The 21234-nt window shown below is 43.2% G+C and overlaps 2 protein-coding genes across 2 annotated transcripts in view; both read left to right on the forward strand.

Annotated features, from left to right (window-relative positions):
* The window catches only part of epb41l3b (erythrocyte membrane protein band 4.1-like 3b), a 36253-nt gene that overhangs the window by 12203 nt on the left and 2816 nt on the right, over positions 1–21234 (forward strand). The window contains exons 4-21 of the mRNA XM_029524479.1: positions 3493–3597; positions 3794–3836; positions 3961–4036; positions 4195–4413; positions 5085–5172; positions 6732–6884; positions 7490–7587; positions 7998–8173; positions 8606–8811; positions 11234–11287; positions 12138–12173; positions 13349–13534; positions 14234–14290; positions 16523–16600; positions 18099–18182; positions 19039–19137; positions 19728–19808; positions 20162–20277. Of these exons, the coding sequence (XP_029380339.1) occupies positions 3493–3597; positions 3794–3836; positions 3961–4036; positions 4195–4413; positions 5085–5172; positions 6732–6884; positions 7490–7587; positions 7998–8173; positions 8606–8811; positions 11234–11287; positions 12138–12173; positions 13349–13534; positions 14234–14290; positions 16523–16600; positions 18099–18182; positions 19039–19137; positions 19728–19808; positions 20162–20272 (1950 nt within the window). The 3' untranslated portion in view covers positions 20273–20277. The remainder of the gene's footprint in view (positions 1–3492; positions 3598–3793; positions 3837–3960; positions 4037–4194; positions 4414–5084; positions 5173–6731; positions 6885–7489; positions 7588–7997; positions 8174–8605; positions 8812–11233; positions 11288–12137; positions 12174–13348; positions 13535–14233; positions 14291–16522; positions 16601–18098; positions 18183–19038; positions 19138–19727; positions 19809–20161; positions 20278–21234) is intronic.
* On the forward strand, positions 14529–15530 carry LOC115057390 (uncharacterized). Its single transcript, XM_029524478.1, has one exon. It carries the CDS (start codon positions 14787–14789, stop codon positions 15438–15440), a length of 654 nt encoding a protein of 217 aa, XP_029380338.1. The 5' UTR covers positions 14529–14786; the 3' UTR covers positions 15441–15530.

Here is a 21234-nt window from a genome sequence, read left to right on the forward strand (position 1 = left end):
GTGTCAAATTGCCTTCAAAAGTTATTTCTTTTCCAAAGCAGCTTTGTGTAGCCTTGACCAAAACAATTCATGTAGAGGCTCAAATCAGAAAAATGTCTTTTTGTTGTAATCAGAGTTGGAGCTCAAAAGCATAATGGCTGTCCCCTGCCCTCAAAAAGACTTTCTTTCCGAACATTATGAATTCAGGAATTCTGAATAAATTGAATTCAGGAATAAATGTGACCCGTGAATTTACATTTCACCCCTGCATGTTTCTTTCCAAGAAAACAAAGTTGAGCATTTTCTCATAGTTATGAGACTCTCAACTTTGTACTTTTCCAAAAATGTGTGCGGGCTAAAAAGGAATGAACCAGACACTTCCGCACAAATCTCCTTTGAGCAGATTCCGCCCCACCGGGGGGTTGGATAGGAGGATTAGCCGACTATTTGGGTGTTGGTGGCGGAGTGTTCTGACCGTGAAATGGGAGCATTTGTTGGAGGTAATCGCTGTCAGTGACTCTGTGAATGGACGTGATTACTGGATGTCCCACTGTGGCCAAGGAAAGATTCTTGAGGACATTGATCTGAAAATGAGGGTCTGAACTTGTTACCCTTGAGACAAACTGTGAGAGTGTTTCTGTTGTGTTGTTGGCTTTTACAGTTTTTGCCCTGGGAGATGTGCTCATGTTCTAAAAGAAGAGTTATATTAGAAGAATTCTAAAACATTTGATTGCATTTTCTAGGCCCTCCTAACAGTGTTTTTAGAGACAGTCAGTAATGTCGTAATGCAAAGCTAAATAACAGTTAACTATGTTCTCACTGCGCAATCAGTTGAAGACGTGATACTTCCTTTTCATCTTGACTCTTCTGCCGTCGAGCAGAAAGCAGTAACTGTCTCTTTGAGTGCGTCTCTAATTATTTTAATTTCTGGGAGAAGATATTTCTCGGAACGGAAGTTGATTAGCTAATTATCCTGTGGATATAGAGTGAAAACTAGACTACATTGTAATACAGACACCACAGTGAGGCTCCTACTGTATCCATAACAACTCATTGAATTATCATTCAAAGATAAGATTATACCTCTCCAGGGCTTTGTCCTTTCATATCATCAGTCTGACTAATCTTCAGTAATGTGTGACTCCTCCAAAAACAAACTGAAGAAATGTAAACATCGCCATTTACGGTGTGTGCGCGTCTAATAGCTGAGCTATGTGCCATCTGTTTGTCTAATCTCCAGAATCTGCCCCACACCCCCTGCCAGGGCAGCCTGGGTCTCACCCCTCCACACCTAACCTCGGATTAAAGTGTGAGCCAGAGAAACTGGACTGACTGAGTTTGTAACATCCCCAAAATGTATGCTCATGCAAGGCCCAAGAAAAAAAGTGCAGTTTTTTTTTTTTTTTTTTGCAGTTTCTACATTTTTTTTCTTTGTTGGACTGACCAAATGATAGTGACAAAATGACCACCAGAAGTCCGAGGAGATGTCTTCAAACATGTCCTTTCTGCTGATCGACAACAGCAATGCAGAAAATAAGATGGAAACTGTGGCTCAGAACTGTTAGCAGTTTGTACAACTAACTGTAAAAGATTATTAATAACTGAGCTAAAAATTGCTGAGTTTCTAAATGCACTTGTCTCACCTGCTTCTTCGCACAGCTATCACAGTCAGTCACCTCTTTTTTTTTTTTTTAAAGAGAAGAACGATGAATAATATCTCCAAGTATATTTTCTATTTTCAGCGTTGTTATAGGAACTAGTACTGCTTTCCTCGGAGGGGAAGAAGTGCTTGAACAGCGAGGGTGAAGCCCTCTGAAATGAAATGGAGGAGGTTCAGCGGCTCAGTGCCACAGAAAATGATAAGAACCGATTAGTGGAGACATACCCGCGGCACCACCACGCCTCCCCACAGGAGAAAATGAAGTTGAGCCGGAAAACTACAAGGTCAGGAGGATAAGAACGTCAAATCTCGACATTCTGGACCAGCTTCAAATGAGACTGGGAGGGATGAGGACTCCCTACCAATTATCTGTGGATCCACTGACCTCAATCGTATCGCTGTGTCAACCACCATCAGCTGACCTTATGAGTCACAGCCTCTTTTGCCAATCCTATTGTCTTTATCTGTGGTTGACTAATTTGCCACTGGCTTGAAATTGCCAAAGATTCAGTTTATATTTCTCTAAAAGGGGAATTGGTTGGTTTCCAGAAAACTGAATTTCTTTTGGTCTTTGAGCTTAACAAGGAAAATGTTTAATGATTAATAATGATTAAAAAAAAAGGGGGGGGGGGGGCTGCAGGTTAATCAGATATTACGACGACTGTTAGATTATAGACGAACCTTAAATACAGGTTTGGTTTGGATGCAAGTTCTAGTTCCTTCATAAAATCATTATGAATCTCCGCTCTCTCTCCAGTTTCCCCTCAGGGAGGGCAGAGTACACGCCAGATCAGTCAGCTGCATCTGTTGCACTCCGAGCATATTTGCTCTGGTTACCATAGTCATATCTGTTAGACAACTGTGTGACTAAGCCCCGAGCAGAGGCTCGCAGATCGCAATCTGTCTTGCACGTCTGTGGAGGCTCTGTCAGTGAAGCTGGGGGTTAAGAGTTGCATTGAGAAGACGCTTGTCACAACTAGGCAGCAGCAGTCTGACATGACTCTGTTAATTCCCTCTGAGATGTTCTGATAGGATTAACTCCCTGCTACTAGCAGCTTCACGGCTCTGTTTTAAAATCACTCGCATACACTCAAGTTTTCTCCTGAACAGAAAGCGTGTAAGCTTAATTTATATGTACTGATGTGGCATATGTGTTGCTGCTGCGAATTGTGTCACACACCTGCCAGACTTGTGGGTTTATACCCATGTGGGCCTTCATGTAATGGACTATGCGGGCTCTACTGGCTGCCTGCGTGTAAATTAAAGGCGTGTTATGACTCCTGCTGTTAGAATGTGGCAGTGTGTCCCGACGCTTGTGTTGTGGTACTGCGGGGCGTAAAATCTCAAACAAATGAGTGCGTTGGAATAGAGTTGGTAGGGGTGGTCGATCTCCAGATGATGACATCCGGTCGATCAATGTCGAGCCTTCATATCGCTGATGTTCGCCCTGACCTCAGGAATTTGAAGGTGTTGCTGTGAAGCTTTACAGCGAATTGATTCTGAGTCGGCCGGCTGATCGAAATCCGGCCCATGAAGAAAACGCTCCATCGTGCATTAGTGGAATCTGCTCCGTCATTATGCTGCTATTGTAACTGGAAAAATGACACACTGCTGTGATCTAATTTTCATTAAATTGTCTCAGGATAAATGAGAATCTGTTGTCTCAGCAATTCAACTCACTTCCTTTTTAAATAAATTATTGAATGAGCTTTTAATGTGGTTGGATTTAACAATCCCTGATCTTCTTTTGATGTTATAATCCTTTTTAAAATTGCACTTCCTTTATTGCACAAACTATCAGTGTACTGTCACATAACACTTTTTTTTTTTTTTGTCCTGTCTTCTCTCCACAGAAACGGGCAAAGGGACAAGTACTCTTTGATAAAGTGTGTGACCACCTCAATCTACTGGAGAAAGACTACTTTGGAATCACATACAGAGATGTTGAGAACCAGAAGGTAATCTTTAAAAAACTGAAACTCTCCATGGGTCTTTCATTAACAGTATCTTTTCATAGGAAATTTGTAAGATGAGTCATGTCTTTGATTTTTTTTTTTTTTTTTTTTTTATGTCCCTGCACGGGAAGATGTCCAACTTTTGGTTGTTGCAAATTGGTGATGATTAATTATTTTCTTCTGTGGTTGTCTGATGTAGAATTGGCTGGATCCCTCCAAGGAGCTGAAGAAGCAGATTAGGAGTAAGTCCCACAGCCTGATGAAGCAAGTTTTATCCTTATTTTGAGAGAGAGGTGTATTCAGCCGAAGAAGGCTGTTTTGAACGATGAAATGTTTTTTGTTTTTTTTTTCTCCCCTGCACTTCAGCTGGTCCCTGGAACTTTGCATTCAACGTGAAGTTTTACCCCCCAGACCCCTCCCAGCTGACTGAGGACATCACAAGGTGAGGACAGTTGGAGAACATTTATATCAGTCCGTCTCATAGGCCAAATATCTTAATGGTTAATTATGTTGATAAAATTATATCAAAAATACTTTTATGCTGAAAATGGCTCATTATTCTCTTCTCTCTCTCTCTCTCTTTCTCTCTCTCTCTCGCAGATACTACCTTTGCCTGCAGCTCAGAGATGACGTGGTTTCAGGTCGCCTGCCCTGCTCCTTTGCCACCCACACTGTGCTGGGCTCCTACACTGTGCAGTCTGAACTGGGAGACTATGACCCCGAGGAACTGGGCAGCGACTACATCAGTGAACTCCGCTTTGCACCTAATCAGACCAAAGAGCTCGAGGAGAAGGTCATGGAACTCCACAAGAACTACAAGTCAGTCTCAGCATACTTGAAACGATTTATTTTGAGTTCAGCTTCATATACAGTCCAAGTATTTCTCTTAAGCATTAAATAATAATGGTAAATGTAATAAAATTTATTATTATTATTATTATTATTATTATTATTAATCCTCAAAACTCACTAAATGTGCTTTTATTAAAGCTTTGCATCCAAAACAAGGCAAAAGATTTTGAATTCACACAAGCCCCTGTTGTTCATAATCTGAAAATGATCGGGAAAATGTGTTTTCATCCTGAAGCCAGCCAGTCAGGCTTCCTGATGTTAATATGTATTGGATTTCTATAATTGGATATAGCTGCTCGTGCTCTTGTCTGAGCCCCGCCGTTCTCCCTGTACCTCAGTGATTTTTGTGTAATTTGATGCAATCACATCTCACCCGGTGAGGGTGGCAGTGACATTAACAGGATGAGGATCCGTCTAATAACCGTTTATGCTAAAAATGGGTGCACTCATACTGCCCTGTGGCGCCTCAGTTAAAAACATCCATAAAAAACATTTTCCGAAAAAGCCTTTATGCCATGGATCTATGAATCTCTCTTGTTCAGAGCTCATTGGACTCTGAAACATTCACAAAAGCATCAAATAACTTAGTACTCGCTGAAATTATTTATTTATTTGGCTTATCTGACTTATTCTATCAGGGGGATGACACCTGCTGATGCAGAGATGAACTTCCTGGAAAATGCTAAGAAGCTGTCCATGTATGGTGTGGACCTCCACCACGCCAAGGTAACAAGTCACCACCTACTTCTAACTACTCCTGTAGAAGCTAAGCTAAGCTAACCATCTTCAGGGAGGAGATTTATATTTTCATATGAGTGGCAAACAGTGATATCAATCCTCTTTGTCAGTAGTTGAGCCTGAGCTGTTCCTTTTTAAATGCTGGTGAGTGTTCAAGAGTTAGTGGTTGAAAATGTTTAGTGTTCTCTCTGTGAACTGAAAAAGCCTTTTGGATGAGAGGTCTGACTTGGAAGACAGTTGCCCTTAATTTAAGAACTTAAGACAACCATGACCTCGACAACTGAGAACCAAGACATAGATACTCTGCAAAACTAACACATGCTAATCATGCAGTCAATTGTGACGCTTGTCACCACAACACCGCTGCTTGAAAAAACATCATGGCTGCCACAGAAATGCCTCCGTTTGACATGCCTCTGCTGCACCGCTGATTGACTGACATTATATCACTGCTGCCTCTGTGGATTCTGGGCTGAAGGCTGGATGGATGATGGGGGGGGTCTGGAGTCTGCCAGACAGATGGGATCAAACGGATCGTTACAGCGCAGGAAGAAAAGAGAGAGAGCTGGAGTGCAAGAGCAGGACCGCTGTCATTGTAAAACCAGAATTACAGTCATCAGTTTTGATGCGAGTCCAGTTATCAAAAGCACTTTGAAAGTCGAAATGGCTCTAGATGTAAGTGACAGTGAGGATATTGCTTTTGCAGATTCAAATCAGAATAGAGGAAATGACAGAGACAAGGAAGCGGCCTTGATCAAACTGAGTGGACTGCTCAGGACAAACTGCTCAGTGTTGCTTCTGTGATTCATAGTTTTGATACGCAAGAGAAAAATATGTACATATCAGACCAGCATCCCTCTTTTGTCTTCTCTCTCTCGTTATTGCAAAGTTGGTAGGGAGTCTCTATGAAAGCTTGGCTCCAGCTGAGGGAGAGGTAAGAGGCTGCTTCAGCATCACATGTGCTTACTCCAGTGAGTGTGTGTGTGTGTGTGTGTGTTGTTTGTAGTTGTGCATGGTAACATACAAACGATACATATGTTTGTTTGTTTTAAGACTGTCTGTTCCTGCTTTGGACCAGCATCCCCTCTAAAAGCGTCCCCATTGGTTTTCACCTACTTATCTCATGCTTGGTGCAGTGAGGACCATCGTGTTGTGCTTCATCCAGAGCTCCCTGAAACCTCACTGTCGCTTTTGCCACTCTAACTCACTTGGCGTCCCCTTTTGCGTCATTGTTCAACATGAACACAGCACTGCACACACAAGATTAGAGTATGCCTGATTCCACTTTCCACCTGCCTGCTTTCACCCTGTTATTACCAAACACCTGACTCTGTTTACATCTATCCTGCTGCGCGCTGGCTCCTGAAAACCATCCACACAGTATCTGCCTTAGAGTTAATGGAATAGGACTTTTATGTTCTGCACAACATGAAGTGCTTAGCAGCTCCCACTTTGAGGTTGCCAGGGATTTTGAAGGAATTTCGACAAACTAATGTTTTATTTTTGTTTTTTTGTGTTGTCATTTTCTGTGTGTGTGACGTTCCCAGGACTCTGAGGGTGTGGAGATCATGTTGGGAGTGTGTGCAAGTGGCCTCCTCATCTACAGAGACAGGTTGCGGATCAACAGGTTTGCCTGGCCCAAAATCCTGAAGATCTCCTACAAGAGGAACAACTTCTACATTAAAATCCGGCCCGGAGAGGTGATTCAATATTGAGGAATCGTAATTTTATTTACAGGGATGTGCAGAGCTGGTCTGCTGGGTAAACACTGTGCTGTCAAATTCCTTCTTTTTCAGCAACATTTTACAAAACCGCCACACACCACGTACTGCAGCTGGCGGCTGAAAGTTTAGGAAGTTCTGGAGATTTGGAGTCTTGCTTATTTTTTCCTAAAATATCCTAAACTAATATTTCTGCACTATCTCCCTACTCTTTACTGACATTACAAAAAGGGAAAACCGTAGTGCAGCAATATTTTCATTGTGTAAAGCTGTCAAACATCTTGTATATAATCTGTAGGGGCTTCGTTAAGACTGCAGCTGTGTGCAGAAAAATTTTAATATTGAATTGAGACATGAAATCAAGAGATGAACAAGAAAAATGGCAAGAGGAGGATACTCAGATTTCAGTATATATTGCTGTAAATAAAGTGGTGACACTTTCTATAAATTTGTGATAAAAAAAAACTGTTATTACTCAACTAACAATGCAAAATAAGTTAACAGAAAGTTAAGTAAGCATGCATTAAAGAAGGTGAAGTTGACCGATATGGGGAATTTGACCATATTGCGTTGTTCTGTTTCAGTTTGAGCAGTTTGAAAGCACGATCGGTTTCAAACTACCGAATCACCGTGCTGCCAAAAGGCTGTGGAAGGTCTGCGTTGAACACCACACCTTCTTCAGGTGAGAAATCATGGTGGAACCTTGACTGTGACTACTTTTTCATTTGAAAAATTACTGCAACAGCAAAGAAGTACTTCATGTCTCCCAACAGTGAGTGACGTTTCTGTATCCGAGTCAAACACAAGCTAGTTTGATTATCGATGATCACAATCAACCTTGGAAACAATAATTTATCTAGAGTCACATCAAATGATTTAATAATGAAACCTTGTTGAGGCTGTTTCTAATTGTTGCCATTTGGATAGCATGCTAAGTCCCTTTGTGTTGCTTTTAAGCCAAAAACATTCTCCTGGGCTCTTTCCCAGGCCCAGCCTGCAGGCTCAATAGAGACAAAAAAAAAATTGTGCAAAGCTTCAATCCCCGTGTTGTTTATGCTGTCATTAATGTGAGCTGTGTGTAACTTGCGACAGGCTGGTATCCCCTGAAGCGCCCCCAAAGAAGTTCCTGAGCCTCGGCTCCAAGTTTCGCTACAGCGGTAGAACGCAGGCTCAGACCCGCCGGGCCAGCTCTCAGATCATCAGACCCGCTCCCTTCTTCGAACGCTCGTCCAGCAAACGCTACAACATGTCCCGCAGCTTAGATGGAGGTGAGGGAGCGGAGCCGGGGGTTGTGATTAATGGCCATTCAAGTGGAGGGACTGGAAGGTCCTCCGGTTATTTGTGCAGTTTTTTGACAGCTGAACGATTAGGTCATTTTTAATCAGACAAAAACGCTCTTTGAGCAAGCAGTAACTCAGCTGTCGTGTGTTTCTGAACATCTTTGGTTAAAAGAACCTTTTTGTGTGTGAGGCTGCTATTTTAGCTGAGAAGTGAAATTTTTGTCCCTACTGTATTCTGCTTATTCTAAAAAAAGGTCTTTCATTTCGCAGAAGTCACACTGGATATTATTAACACAGCAATGTGCAGGTGCAAAGCACCTTTTTTTTTTTTTTTTATTTTTATAAGCTCTTAGCTGATCATTCAGAGCATCGGTGTCTATAAAATGCTATTGATTTCTCCCCCTCCCCTGCCGTTTCCAGCTCCCATTATGGAAAACCACGAGACTCTGATGAAGGACAACGCGGCTGACGGGGCGGCCAAAGTCGTCGCCAAGGGAGACATCATCACCACGGTAATGGCAGAGAAGAAAGCGGAGGAAGAGAAGGCGGAGCGAGAGGACGCCAAGATGGACGCTGCAGGGACACCGGAGCCCCTTGCCACAACACCGCTCAGACACGACACAAAGGTAAACCACTGTCCTCGGACGCCTGTAGAGGGGTCGCATCTGCGTTTAATTCGGATAAAAGAACCTTTCTGAGGCTTTGATGTGTTTTCGTGTTTGGTTCAAAGAGAGGTAATAAATGTAAATATGCTGCCAGATTTTCAAAGAAATGGTTTCCTAAAAGCTGCTGCATCTCTGTCTTTCAAATCCATTTTGAGGTTTTTGGTTTGTTTTTCTTTCGTAATAATCTTTTTTTTTTTTTATTAAGAATTCCCAGTTGCTTTAAGCTTAACCTTCTGCAGTAGACTAGGCCTAAGTGCTTTCATCTTGTGTGCGCTTTACTAATTAGCTTTTCTTTTCTTGTCCTTCCTTTGACCCCACACTACACTCGTGTGTGTGCTCATGTGTATTTGCCCCCCCCCTCCTCCATTTACACACACGTCATCCGTCCGTTGACATTACTCTCCCATCAGAACTCCCCTTGTGTATACGCAACCGACCCCCTCCATTCTGAGCTTTCACTCCCCTCATCTCCTGTTTCATCGACTAAAGTACGGCGAAGGCGCAGGGAGAACACGCGCAAACGGGCCTCATCAGTCAGTCCAGCCAAGAGCAGCGCTGGGTGCCGCCGCCGGCAGGCCCACGCGGACCGCAAAGCCGCCCTCCTGGAGGAGCAGGCGCTGCTGCTCTCGGCCCGCAAGCAGAGGCTGGAGCAGGGCAAGAGCCGCGGCGGCACGCTCTTCTCCTTCTCCCTGCACCTGCCCGACCTGTCCTCCATCCTGGATGAGGATGGCTACCTCACCTTCCCCGATCTGTCAGAGATGCGCTTCCTCCCCGAGTGCGCGCAGAACTTTCTCCCCATTAAGTCACCGTCACTCATTCCCTGCTTCCTCTTCATCTTCTTCTTCTTGCTCTCTACCTCCTTCTCCGTCCCCTACGCCCTCACCCTTTCCTTCCCCCTGGCGCTGTGCCTCTGCTACCTGGAGCCCAAGGCAGCCTCCCTGACAGCCTCCATAGCCCAGGGCTACCATGACCATGACAGTTCAGAGGAAGAGGAGGTGTGTGTGCCTTTATGTTCCAGTACCCGCCTCTGGCTTAGAAACGACGGATCATTATAGCGGTTAACCCCCTTATCCTGTCCTGTATCTCGCTCTGCTGTTTCACCAGTTCAGAGCCGACCTGGAGACTGTGTCTGTCCCAGTGTCTCTCAGTCCTCCTACTTTCAGAACCTCATCTCTGCCCAGTCACACTCTCATCCTGTAGACTACATCCCCATCAACATCAGCAGTACACAGAGATGAACCTGCAAGTTTCACCATTTCATATTTGATTGGCTTGTACGTACTTCACCTTTTTATGGGAGGGTTAGACACAAACAGTGAGAACTTGAAATCTTTTTTTTTTTTTAACATTTTGTCACCAACAAATTGCCATGAAATGATTTATCATGCAAATATCTAAATATTTGAATGAATATTATTCGGAATATAGAGGATTTTATGAAGTCTCCATAGTGCCAATTATCCCAAATCACCAAACTTCATATTTAAATACAGCTTTGTGCCTAACCCATCTCAGTGTGATCATCTACATTCACATCTTTATACTGTAGCAGTGTAGAGGTCAACACCCAGCTGCATGGAAACACGTCCATACTTATCTTAAGCACTCAGTCTCTCTGCATTGCAAGGTGACTCAAGCAAAGCAGCACAAATTGAAATGAATCATTTAAACAAAAAGTCGTGCTGAAAAGGCTCTTTGCGTTTTCAGTGAGGATGCTTACTGCAAAGTGTGATAGCTCCCCCCCCCCCCTCAAGCAACGAGCCTTTGGATTCACACAAATCCATTTAATGTAGCGCAGCCTGTGACGCAGAGAGACTGTGACACTCAAATCACCTTCAGTGTCAACATGCATGGAGAGGAGGGGGGAGGGCCTGAAAGTCAGGTTACTGTTCGGCAACAAACCCATCGAACCAAATTTTTATCTGTTCTGACAACATCATCAAATATTTTATCTGCCTGGACTGAATTTCATTGAATCTCCACAAAGAATCTGCCTCGTTCAAACGGACGGCAAATTGAATGATATATTCCCAAAATGTCAAAGTGACTGACCAAAGGTTTCAACTTCCTCTGAGTCTGTTTTGCTTGCTTACTTTGCGTTTGCTTTGTTTGTGTTTTTGTTTTTTTGTTGTTGTTTTTTTGTTTTGTTTTGTTTTTTTTTTTTTTCAATATATATTCCACTTCTGCTAACCTTATTTATACTGTTGTATGATACTGTAAGGTGAAGCTCACAAAAACAACCAGTGCATTTCCATTCGTTCCATCTGTGGTTATTAAGAATATCTGTGTAGATGAGTAATGCCTTTTCAAGGGTTCACAAACTGGGTTCTTCTCGTTTTCTTGCTTGCCGCTCGGAACCGTTTCGGTCTGTTTGTGAAAGCAGACTGACAGCGAACAAACTGACTTTGCCTTTGATGGAGAGCTGACTGCCACAGAGGTTGGTACATCTGGGGAGGATGTGGTGTCTAAAGATTACAGCTGGGTTGTGATTTGGAAGAAGCTGTGCGTTTGAAAGTCTGCACGTTACGTATGCCTGCCGTCCGGTTATGCCCATTGAGCTCGTGTTTTTAATTGTTATATTTTACCATCAGCACACTTTAAAGGTTTTAGCTGTATTTTCTGCCCTTCTGTCTTTACCACTGGCCTCACTGCAGTTGACTGTTTGCAAAGCCCCTCTCCCCCTGAGCACATACCAGTTTTCATCCAGTCGAGACTTAACCGACATGCAGGCTGTGAAGAGCTTTTTTTTTTTGTGTGGTGTTTTTTTTTTTTTTTTTTTTTTTTTTTTTTTTTTTTAAGCATACCATGTAACTCTCAGATGTAATGCAGAAAGTCTCCACACATCTTCTAGGTTTGCTTCCAGTGCATTTGTACTTTTGTGTTTCCTTGTGTTGTGCTTCATCGGCTATACATTATGATACCATCGCACAAACGTGAAGCTAGTTAGCTGCATGTACTAATATTTAAAGTTTATGTTTTACCAGACAGAGTTTATGCTTCACATGACCCTTCACACTAAAAGCAAACTATCACTTTCATTAAACCCATGTGGACAAAGCCAGATCTTGACAGGTCTGGTTGCTAAGCTGTTAGTGGGCAAACACGGCTAATGAAAGGGGTTTAGCAAACAGTCCTCTTCCTTCGTCTCTGCCTGCCATTCCTTGTTGCTGATTTTCTTTCCTGTTCCTCATCTTTGATTTGATTGGTACTCTTCGTCTCTTCTCTTTAATGGCTCCTTTCCTCCTTGTCTCACGCTCTCTGTGCTCTCCATTTTTACTTGCTGTCAGTCGGAAGCAGATGAGGACTCTGAGATGCGGACTCAGGTACACTGGGCTCGCTTCATGGCCCTGCTCGGTGCATCACACAGCCGCCACCACCAGATGCGCTGAGCCACTCAGACATCAGCCATCATTCACTTTGTGTGCTCCCTCCGCCTTGCCTTGCCTGTCGCTGCTGCTGCTGCTCCTGCTGTTGTTGACACACTCACTATCATACCACACACCAGACTGGCCATTCACTCTCGCCTGAATTCACTTCACAGACTGCCGCCGCAAAGCTGTCACTGCTTCTAAACACACCATTCCAGCTCATTTCTCGAATGCTTTGGTTTGTAAATGTTGGCGTCGTGTTCCAATTTCTTTTCCTTCTGCTACACCCAAGAGTCAGATTTCAGAGTTTTCAAGGTTTTTTTTAATTTTTTGCCATCATGTCACTGACAGTCAAAGCTCCCAGCTCAAGCTCAAGAGTCTAAATTTAACATGCCACAGCAACTTTAACTGCAGCTCCTCTCCCCTCTTTCTTCTTTTACAGTATAGTTTCATAAGACGAATAAAAGGGGAAAACGTTTTTATCAGGCATAGCAATCTGATGCTAGAGGTTGGTAAGAAAAAAACTGCATGACTGAAATATGCACGCAGTCATTCGCTATGAGGAGAAACAGGATTTATTTACTTCTGTCTAACCTGCCAGTGTTAGATACTGTTTTCTGGAGTTGGTGTGTGAATGGGAGTCATTATTACACACTTGTCTAACATGTGTGTTTTGCTGTGAGCAGTTTTACTGAGAAATAAGACAGCAGAAACTTAACTGAATTAAGTCTGTTTGTAGAGACCTTAACTTCTAATGAGTTTTTGGGAGTGTATTTGCCTCATTGAACCTGCAAAACTAAATCTGCAGATAAATGCATGATGCCATTTTTATTTTCACTGAATTTAAGCTTCTCCTAAATGCTCCCTCAGCATTTAAGCAGAAGCTGCTCGTCTTGTGGTTACAGCTGCCGTGTGGGTGGAAGTTTTTCTGTTTGTATGAGCTGGTATACAAGTAGCCTGCACAGCCATCTAAACAGGCCTGTGAACAGGAGACCTAAAGAATTATGGGGGGGGGGGTAGTAATTAATTTGATATGCAAGCTACCATTGCATACATAAAGCATGGCCGTCGTTCTCGCCGCGCTGCTCCTGCCCTCATCTCTCTGTATCATGGTTGACCGGATACTGCAGGACACTGAGACTCCAACTGAGATGGTCAAGCACCAAACCAACATCAGCGAGTTGAAGCGCTCCTTCCTTGAGACCGGCGGCAGCACGCCGGGCCTGACAGAGTGGGAGAAGAGGCTCTCCTCGTCCCCCGCGCGCTCACCCAGATCAGATGAAGCACCAATGATAGAGCCTCTGGAGCCGCAGGATGTAAGCTGCAGCCCACAGCTAACTGAGTGTCGGCGTTTGTGTGTATGTGTGTGTGAAGCATGACATCACCCAGGAGATTTTTGTATCAACAAAGACATAAATCTTAGGAGTCATCTTAACGAGTCATAGCAGAGCCAATTCACTCACTTTTTACATGGTAGTTAGTGTGGTGCAGTATATTTACACTCCAGATGTATATTGAAGGAGAATCTTGGCACCTTGATGGAGGAAATCAGTTCGGAAAGTCCTTCAAAGTTAGTATAAAGTTGTGCAGTTACTCCAGTGAGTGCGTTTCTCTTTGCCGCTTTCACCTTGTCTTCACCAAATCATCAGCAGCTGATTAACATATTAATTTGTCCCGCTAATAGATGGTGAAGTCGTTCATCAATAATGATTGTTGTGCTCAGTGAAATTACTTCCCTTGTTTTTTTTTTTTAGTTTTATCATTAGCTTGTGTTGTGTGGCAGTCTGAACTCACACAGGACTGAGTGATTCTAATCGAAGCCTCTGGAGACGATTACCTGGCACCGAGCGTGTCTCACCGACTGGGGGGTAAAAAAAAAAACGGAAGCTGATTCTTTGGAGGAGCTTTGGTTCCCAAATCTTGTCCATTTGGACATTCAGCCTCACCGGTCATGTCCTTTGCTCTTCTCTTCTGTCTGCATGTGTGTGACATTTTGGTTATTTTTTCTTTTGCAGACTACAGATGAGCAGCCAGATGGGCCAAAGGAGGATATGGCACCTAAAGCAACTGAGGTAAAATTTGTCAGTAACTGTAACTTTTGTGGCTGTGATGCGGATTGTTTCCTTGTTTTCCTGGCTCCAGACATATGTGGATACAGATTTCTGCCATGTTTCATGTTTCTTAGTCACACTTTTTCTCAAAGCTCATAGGAAGAAAAACAAACCAATTGAATGTTAGTCTTGTTTCCACAGTTAAATGATTGCACTGCCGCCACTGAGCAGAGAAACTAACGGATAAAACCAAGATATTTTCAAATGGTTCATCCCTGTTCCAGTATTTTTGGAGCTCCTTGTGTGTGTGTGTCTTTCTTACATGACTTTTCTCTCGAGCTTATTCTGCCGTGTATTGGCTATGTGATGCCCTCTGTTTATTAACCTGAACGATCCATTTCCAATAAGCCAAGTGTCTCCCCAGGCCACTGGATATCTGGTGAAATACGTGGCAGATAGTTTCGTAACAGACGGGGCCACTTCATCAGGGCCTCACGGGATTAGTCTGTCAACCACTATGGACGATGACGTCTTTATGGACGGGACCCTCAGGGAGGTGGAAGAGAAGATGCCTGACTTCCAGGAAGAAGTGTCTGAAAGGTCGATTTTGAAAGTCAGCCCTGGATCTGTGAGACAGGAAGTGTCCCAGGCCATCACTGACAAGAAAGGGATGCTCATTATCTTGAAGGAGGCGGAGGATAAAGTGGACACTGAAGGCAGCGAGATGAGTTTTTTGGATGAAAAAAAGGAGCTTATACTTCCAAGAGAGGCTGAAACTGAAGAGAATGATTTATTGTCTGCTTCTAAAGAGGAAGAAACCTTCAAAGAAGACGGTGCTGTAGTCACAGAAGCCCAAACCACAGTAGTCAAGACACTGAGTCCGAAGATTGAGATAAAAACTGATGACATGGGTCAGATTAAAGCTACCGACTCGCCCAAAAAAGCCATGGCATCATGGATTTCTGAGGAGGTGAAGCCAGCAGCGTCGGAGGTCTTTGGTGTGTCTGCGAAGGAGTTCAGAGAGATGAAGATGTGCGGCGGTCTGCAGCAGAGCGATGAAATCTTCACCTTTGAAGAAGTCCAGAGCAAACAGTCCAAGTCCAGCCTGACTCAAATTACAGTTTCTGAATCTTCAGCCTCGACCTTAGCAGTGGTACTGTATGAAAACTAAAAATCAACAACTTGGTATTCGCAGCCTCCCTCCATATATCCACCCCCGCCTGCAGCCTATTCCCATTGCCAAACCAGTCTGACCAGTATAATAAAGAGCTGTGCATGGCTAACGGCCCCTTAACACCCAGCGTTTACTCTCACACCTGCCAAACCGCTGATTTGCGTTGCACTAAAGCCCACCGCTTCCTTTATTTCAATAAAAACGTGTTGGCTAAAACAACTCACCTTAGCAGCTTCCTCCAACAGCTTATATGGAACAAAATGTTTTTTGTTGGGGGTTGTTTTTTTTTTAATTTTATTTATTTTTTTTTTGGTTTGGTTTTGCGGTTTTCTGTTTTGCCACGCCATCCCTTTCTTCAGCTGAGGGGCGACTTCATAGCCATGGCTTAGTGCCGCCGCTGCAGCTTTCTGCACACCATCATCCTACAAAGTCCTGCTTCTGCCTCCGTAACAAGTCAGGAAACGAAAATGTATGGGTCTACCTGGGGAAAAAAAACAGATTTCATTGTCCTTGAGGAAAAAAATTTTTTTTTAGACGCAGGTTATCTTAAATTCACCACTGCTGTCTAATTCAGCAATTGTAAAATCAAATTTTCACTTTTCGGCTTTCAGATTAGGCTCGTCAGGTTATAGATATATAATGGTATTCCCAGCATTCCAGACTTTTCATTTCCCCGCCATCTCTCCCTTTTGCTCTTTGCTTAGTGTTCATTGTGACCTTTGACTGTCCTCTCTTGTCCTATCTCTCTGTTCTTGTCTTCGTCCATCCTCCTGTCCTATCAGTCTACGCTGGGATGGTTTTCCTCCTCTCAAAAGGTGACCACTCTTCTCTGGTCCTCATGATTTGTTTTTGTTTTTTTTTTTATGTATTTGTGCCTGCTAATGTTTTAACTGTCAGGTCATAAAGTCTCAAATTGCTAACTGAAGTTTTTCTCCATCAGGTTTGATGCGATTCTGCTCTGTCTACGTGGATTGTTTTTTTTTTTTTTTGCTTTGGTTTTGTTTTTTGTTTTTTGTTTTTTTTCCAGGGTAATACAAAAAGAAATCATCATAATTTAATGGTACAATTGTCATTCACAGACACCAGCCGATCCAGGAGAGAAACTGGTGGTTGCCACGGCGACAGAGACAGCACCAGCCGAGACAACAGGACCAACGGTGAATATCCAGACCCCGGAGGCTGCAAAGGCCAAACCGGTGCTCAGAGTCAAACCAATAGGAGCAGAGCCTGCAGAGGGAGACCGTGCAGCTTTGTTACACGCTGAAATTAGTGTCAATAATTCTGGAGGTCCACCAGCTGACTCTGTTCATTTAGAAAAATCTGTTATTCTTGGCTCTGTGCAATCTATAGAACAAGTTTGGCCGCGTGCATCTGTGAACGCTGACATGCGGCCAGCAGCAACAACTTCAGGGTTTCATGAGGGTCCATCTGACGATAGCGCTTTGCCAAAGTCTGCAGTGCTCATCTTATCAGCAGAAAAGCAAAATAAGGAAGCGGTAGATGAGCTGGGAGAGGAGGCAGGTGTTGAGGGGGAGGCAGCGATGTCGAGAAATGAAAATAACGGTCTCGGTGTCTCTATTAATCCTACCTTCCTCAGCGGTTGTGAAAAGAAAGGGAGGCGGTCATCAAGAGAAGAGGAATCCAACATCCAGGTAGCAGGAGAGAGTTGTTTGGAAGATGAATTAACAGGTTCAAAATATAAAACGCAGGGAAAGAAAAAAGGAGATGCCAAGAGAGTCCAGTTCTCAAATGACGTGCAGTATTTCCAGGAAGAAAAGTTCCCAAGAGAGTTAGACGGTGGTATTGAGGAGGTGGATGAAGAGGTGGATGAATGTTCAGGTCGAAACACTTCTCCAGACGTCTTGAGACCTTTACCCTTCGGAAGAGAGAAATACTACCACGCACAGATGGATGGCTCAAAGGATGAAATCCAGGAGGAGGAGACAAATGCAGAAGAATTGGCGGCTGGAAAGTCGGATCTGATCCCAAAAGAAGATACCGTTGGTGAGAGAGCTTCAGAAGGGACAGATGTTAAGGTGTCGGAAGAAAAGGAAGATTTGAAATCCAGCCTGAATGAACCTCCTACCTCTGCCCACCCCCCCACTCATGTCCTGCTGCAGTCGGAGGTAACCCCAGCTGCCTACACCTCGGCCCCGTAACATCACCACCACCCTCTCCTCCTGCTGGCACAATCTGCCGCTAATAATCAAGGGGCGAGACTCCACCAAAAGCATGGATGTGCATCTCGACTTGCTAACCAGTTTGTCACTCATCAGATCGGGGGACCTCTTTATATGATGTGGTGCACACACTTGATCAAAACCTTGTGATTTGGGGTTCTCCGTTTTGTTTTGCTTTGTTTTTTTTTTTTCCTCCCCTCACTGGATTAGGGACTCTAATGCATGACTGCATGCTCGTTGATAGACTGCATTCCTTCAGTGGCTGCCTCTGGTTTGTTTTACCAGAAAGATTGCATCAATTTTACGTAAGACATTGCAGTGTTTTCAGAATGAAGCTGCAATATTCACAGTGAACACCTGCAGCAACTTGTTTCAGACATGACATCTAATCCGTCTCAGAGCACAGATGGATTTAGTATACTAGTTCTCCCTCTGCATGTATTAAGTAGTGTCTGTTTTTCCTTTCACCCTCCAGAGTCTTGAGGCCAGCGAGGTGTGCACCAAAGAAATGCCTGTGATCCACACGGAGACAAAAACAATCACCTACGAGGCTGCAGAGGTACACGAGAACAAACTTAATCACCACCTCGTTTTACGTTTTGTGCAGATTTTATTTATTTATTTATTTATTTTCAGGAAAGGACTGAAAAGGGGATTCTGATTAAAGTCTTTCTCTAACCAGAGGAAATAATCAGCCAACAGTTGAGATGATCTTGGGAACATAATTAGTGATTTACACCCTCAGCAGATGCAGCACAGCATGAACATTTAGTTAGACACTAAATTTGATGTCCACCTGGTAAATGTAGGTCTGATACTGAGATACTCATTTATTTTAGCCCTGTTTTGGTCTCCTGATTGGTGATTGGGAAGGTAGTTCAGTCTCCAGAGCTCCTTCGCAGAAAACAGTTGCCTGAAAATGAGGTTTAATAAGTGGCAATGAATCAAAACGGTGCGACTGTGAGCAGACAGATCTTGTATGACACAGTAAGTCTGAGGTGGCCTGCAAAGATGATGATTTTGTGGAAGCGCTCGATAGCTTTTTTTTTAGCATGAGGCCTAATGGCTCAAATTACTTTAATAGTTGTACCATGAATATTTTCATTTGTAGGTACACAGCTAGCATTACACTTTGCTGCTATCTTAACTCTACTGGGCTTCTTTTAGTGCGTTGTTTTTGGATTTGAATGCTTCAAAGTCAAAGATATTATTACAAACCACACTATCCACAGTAGCTGGTATAAAAACTCAAGCAAAGAGCCAACTCTTTTCCCCTCAGGAGAGATAAAGGAGTTGTGTCTAAATCAATTGGTTCATGCTGCTCTCAACTTTAAAATCCATCAAATTTTCTATTGTGAAATTTTGGACTTTGAGCACAGATATCATCTCAAAAAATGCGTTTTGTCCATCAACAGGGTGAGACTAACGGTGACGCAGACCCCGGGGTGCTGCTGAGCGCCCAGACCATCACCTCGGAAACGACCAGCACCACGACAACCACGCACATCACGAAGGTTAGCGTTGGTCGATCGTCCCTTTGGCCTCCTAACTTTTTTTTGTTGTTGTTGTTTTTTTTTATTTATTTAGTTAGTTTTTTTTTTTTTTTTTTTTTTTTTATTGTTTATCTTTTTTATTATTATTTGCAGTTAATTAAAAACAGAAGTAAAATAATAAGGTAGAAGGGGGTCTGGATGTGGAAAACTATAAATGACAAAGTTTTTGACCTTTAGGTTTGTGACTGACCACATCCAACAGGGGTTTTTACTGACGTTTAAGTTTTCACATAAATTCTGTTAAATTATCAATCTTTTTCTTTCAGTCATCCAACTGATTCATCGTTTCAGGGCTGTAATGAACTTTTACTGCTACCTGCCATTTAACCTGCATCATATCTATTGATGTATATTTTGTTACCATTTATGGGTTGAGAGCTGCCTTCATGGAGCGTTAGGTTTCCATCGTTAAATTTCCATTTGGGAAAGTGGATCAATCACATGAGAATACTGTCTAGTGAAATGTATAATCTGTTTAGTCAAGCTTAGTTAATATTCGTTGCCACATGATTTTTGTGACTGAAGCGTGTTTTTTGCTCTCTGCTGGTCAGACGGTGAAAGGAGGGATATCGGAGACGAGGATCGAGAAGAGAATCGTCATCACAGGAGACGCCGACATCGACCACGATCAGGTCTCTCTGAGTTTTCATCTGTTCATTCAATATTTTTGGATTTGCTTTTGAAGTCGGTAAATTGGATTTAAAACGTGACTATGAATAAGTAAAGCTCTACTTCAGAGCGAAAAACTTTCACTCTGCGAACGTAGCTCAGGCACAGATTGGTCTAGCATGTGACATTTTCAACAAAACAGTATTAACATGTGATGTGACCTTTTAACAAATACTGGAAGTATGACAAGTGTAACTGAAAGTGACTTCCCTGTTGGCATACTGACTTACAATCCAACATCCCGCTCCCTCCCTGCCCTTCCCCGTTCTCTGTCTCCCCCTGGTGATCCCTCCTGGCACTGCACTCCCGTACATAGGCTCTGGCTCAGGCCATAAAGGAGGCTAAAGAACAGCATCCTGACATGTCAGTGACCAAAGTAGTGGTACATAAAGAGACAGAGATCACACCAGAGGAGGGGGAGGACTGACCCAGGTAAGACCACGAGGCCCCAGTCCTGGTCCCCGCACTGTCCGGGTTTAGTCTGGTCTGGTGTTGGTTTTGATGTAGTAGGACTGGGCTTTTTTTTTTTTTTTTTTTTTTTTAAAACCTAGCTGGTCTCCATACTCGGGCATGCTGCTTTTCCCATCAGCACTTCTTCTCACTGCCGCAGACGGGCCAGCTTCTGTAGCACTTACAGCTAATGCATCATGCTGTTTTCATTCCAGCTCCGCTCCCCCTGCAGGGAAAAGGTCGGCTGGTGCGTGTGTGCACGCAGAACGGATATTACAGTCTCAGCTCCTAATGACAAGGCTTACAAACCTTTGCAGTAATGCTGCTGGCATTCTCATGCAATCTTCTGTCATTCTTGCTGCATCACTCCCCCTGCTGGAACGAATCACCTTATTTATTAGAAAGAGCTGCTGTGTTTGCTGTAACCGCTCTTACGTAGATAATTGATTTGTCTTCGAATAAAATTTAAAACTTCTTCCCTAATAGAAATTTATTTTTATTTAATTTTTTTTAATCTGCTTAGCACAGAAAAACAAGCTTCTGAAATGGTTACGCTTTCATGTTGTGCACTTTCCATGCATTGTTGTCTGCATTATGTAGCCACACAAAAGACAGAGGCAGCGATGAGTGATTAAATACCAGCTCAACCAGCTTCTGTTTCTCAGAACACTCAGTCTTCTGCAAGCATGCCCGTATGGACTGAAATCTGATCTTGAGTGTGCACAGATGTGCTTCAGTCTATTTTTGACTCTGCTCATACAAGAACATTGATGTTGTTTGATTCCTTTTGTTGGCAAAGTACACAAATGCTGTGCTCCAACATGTCGCATGGAACATTTTATCCAATAGAGTTTAGAACAATAGAATCATAAATATTTCCAGATTTTAAAATGGATATAATAATATTCTCCAAATAAAGTAAAACTTCACAAAGCTGTG

Source organism: Echeneis naucrates, chromosome 17 (assembly GCF_900963305.1).
Source record: "Echeneis naucrates chromosome 17, fEcheNa1.1, whole genome shotgun sequence".
Taxonomy (NCBI): domain Eukaryota; kingdom Metazoa; phylum Chordata; class Actinopteri; order Carangiformes; family Echeneidae; genus Echeneis; species Echeneis naucrates.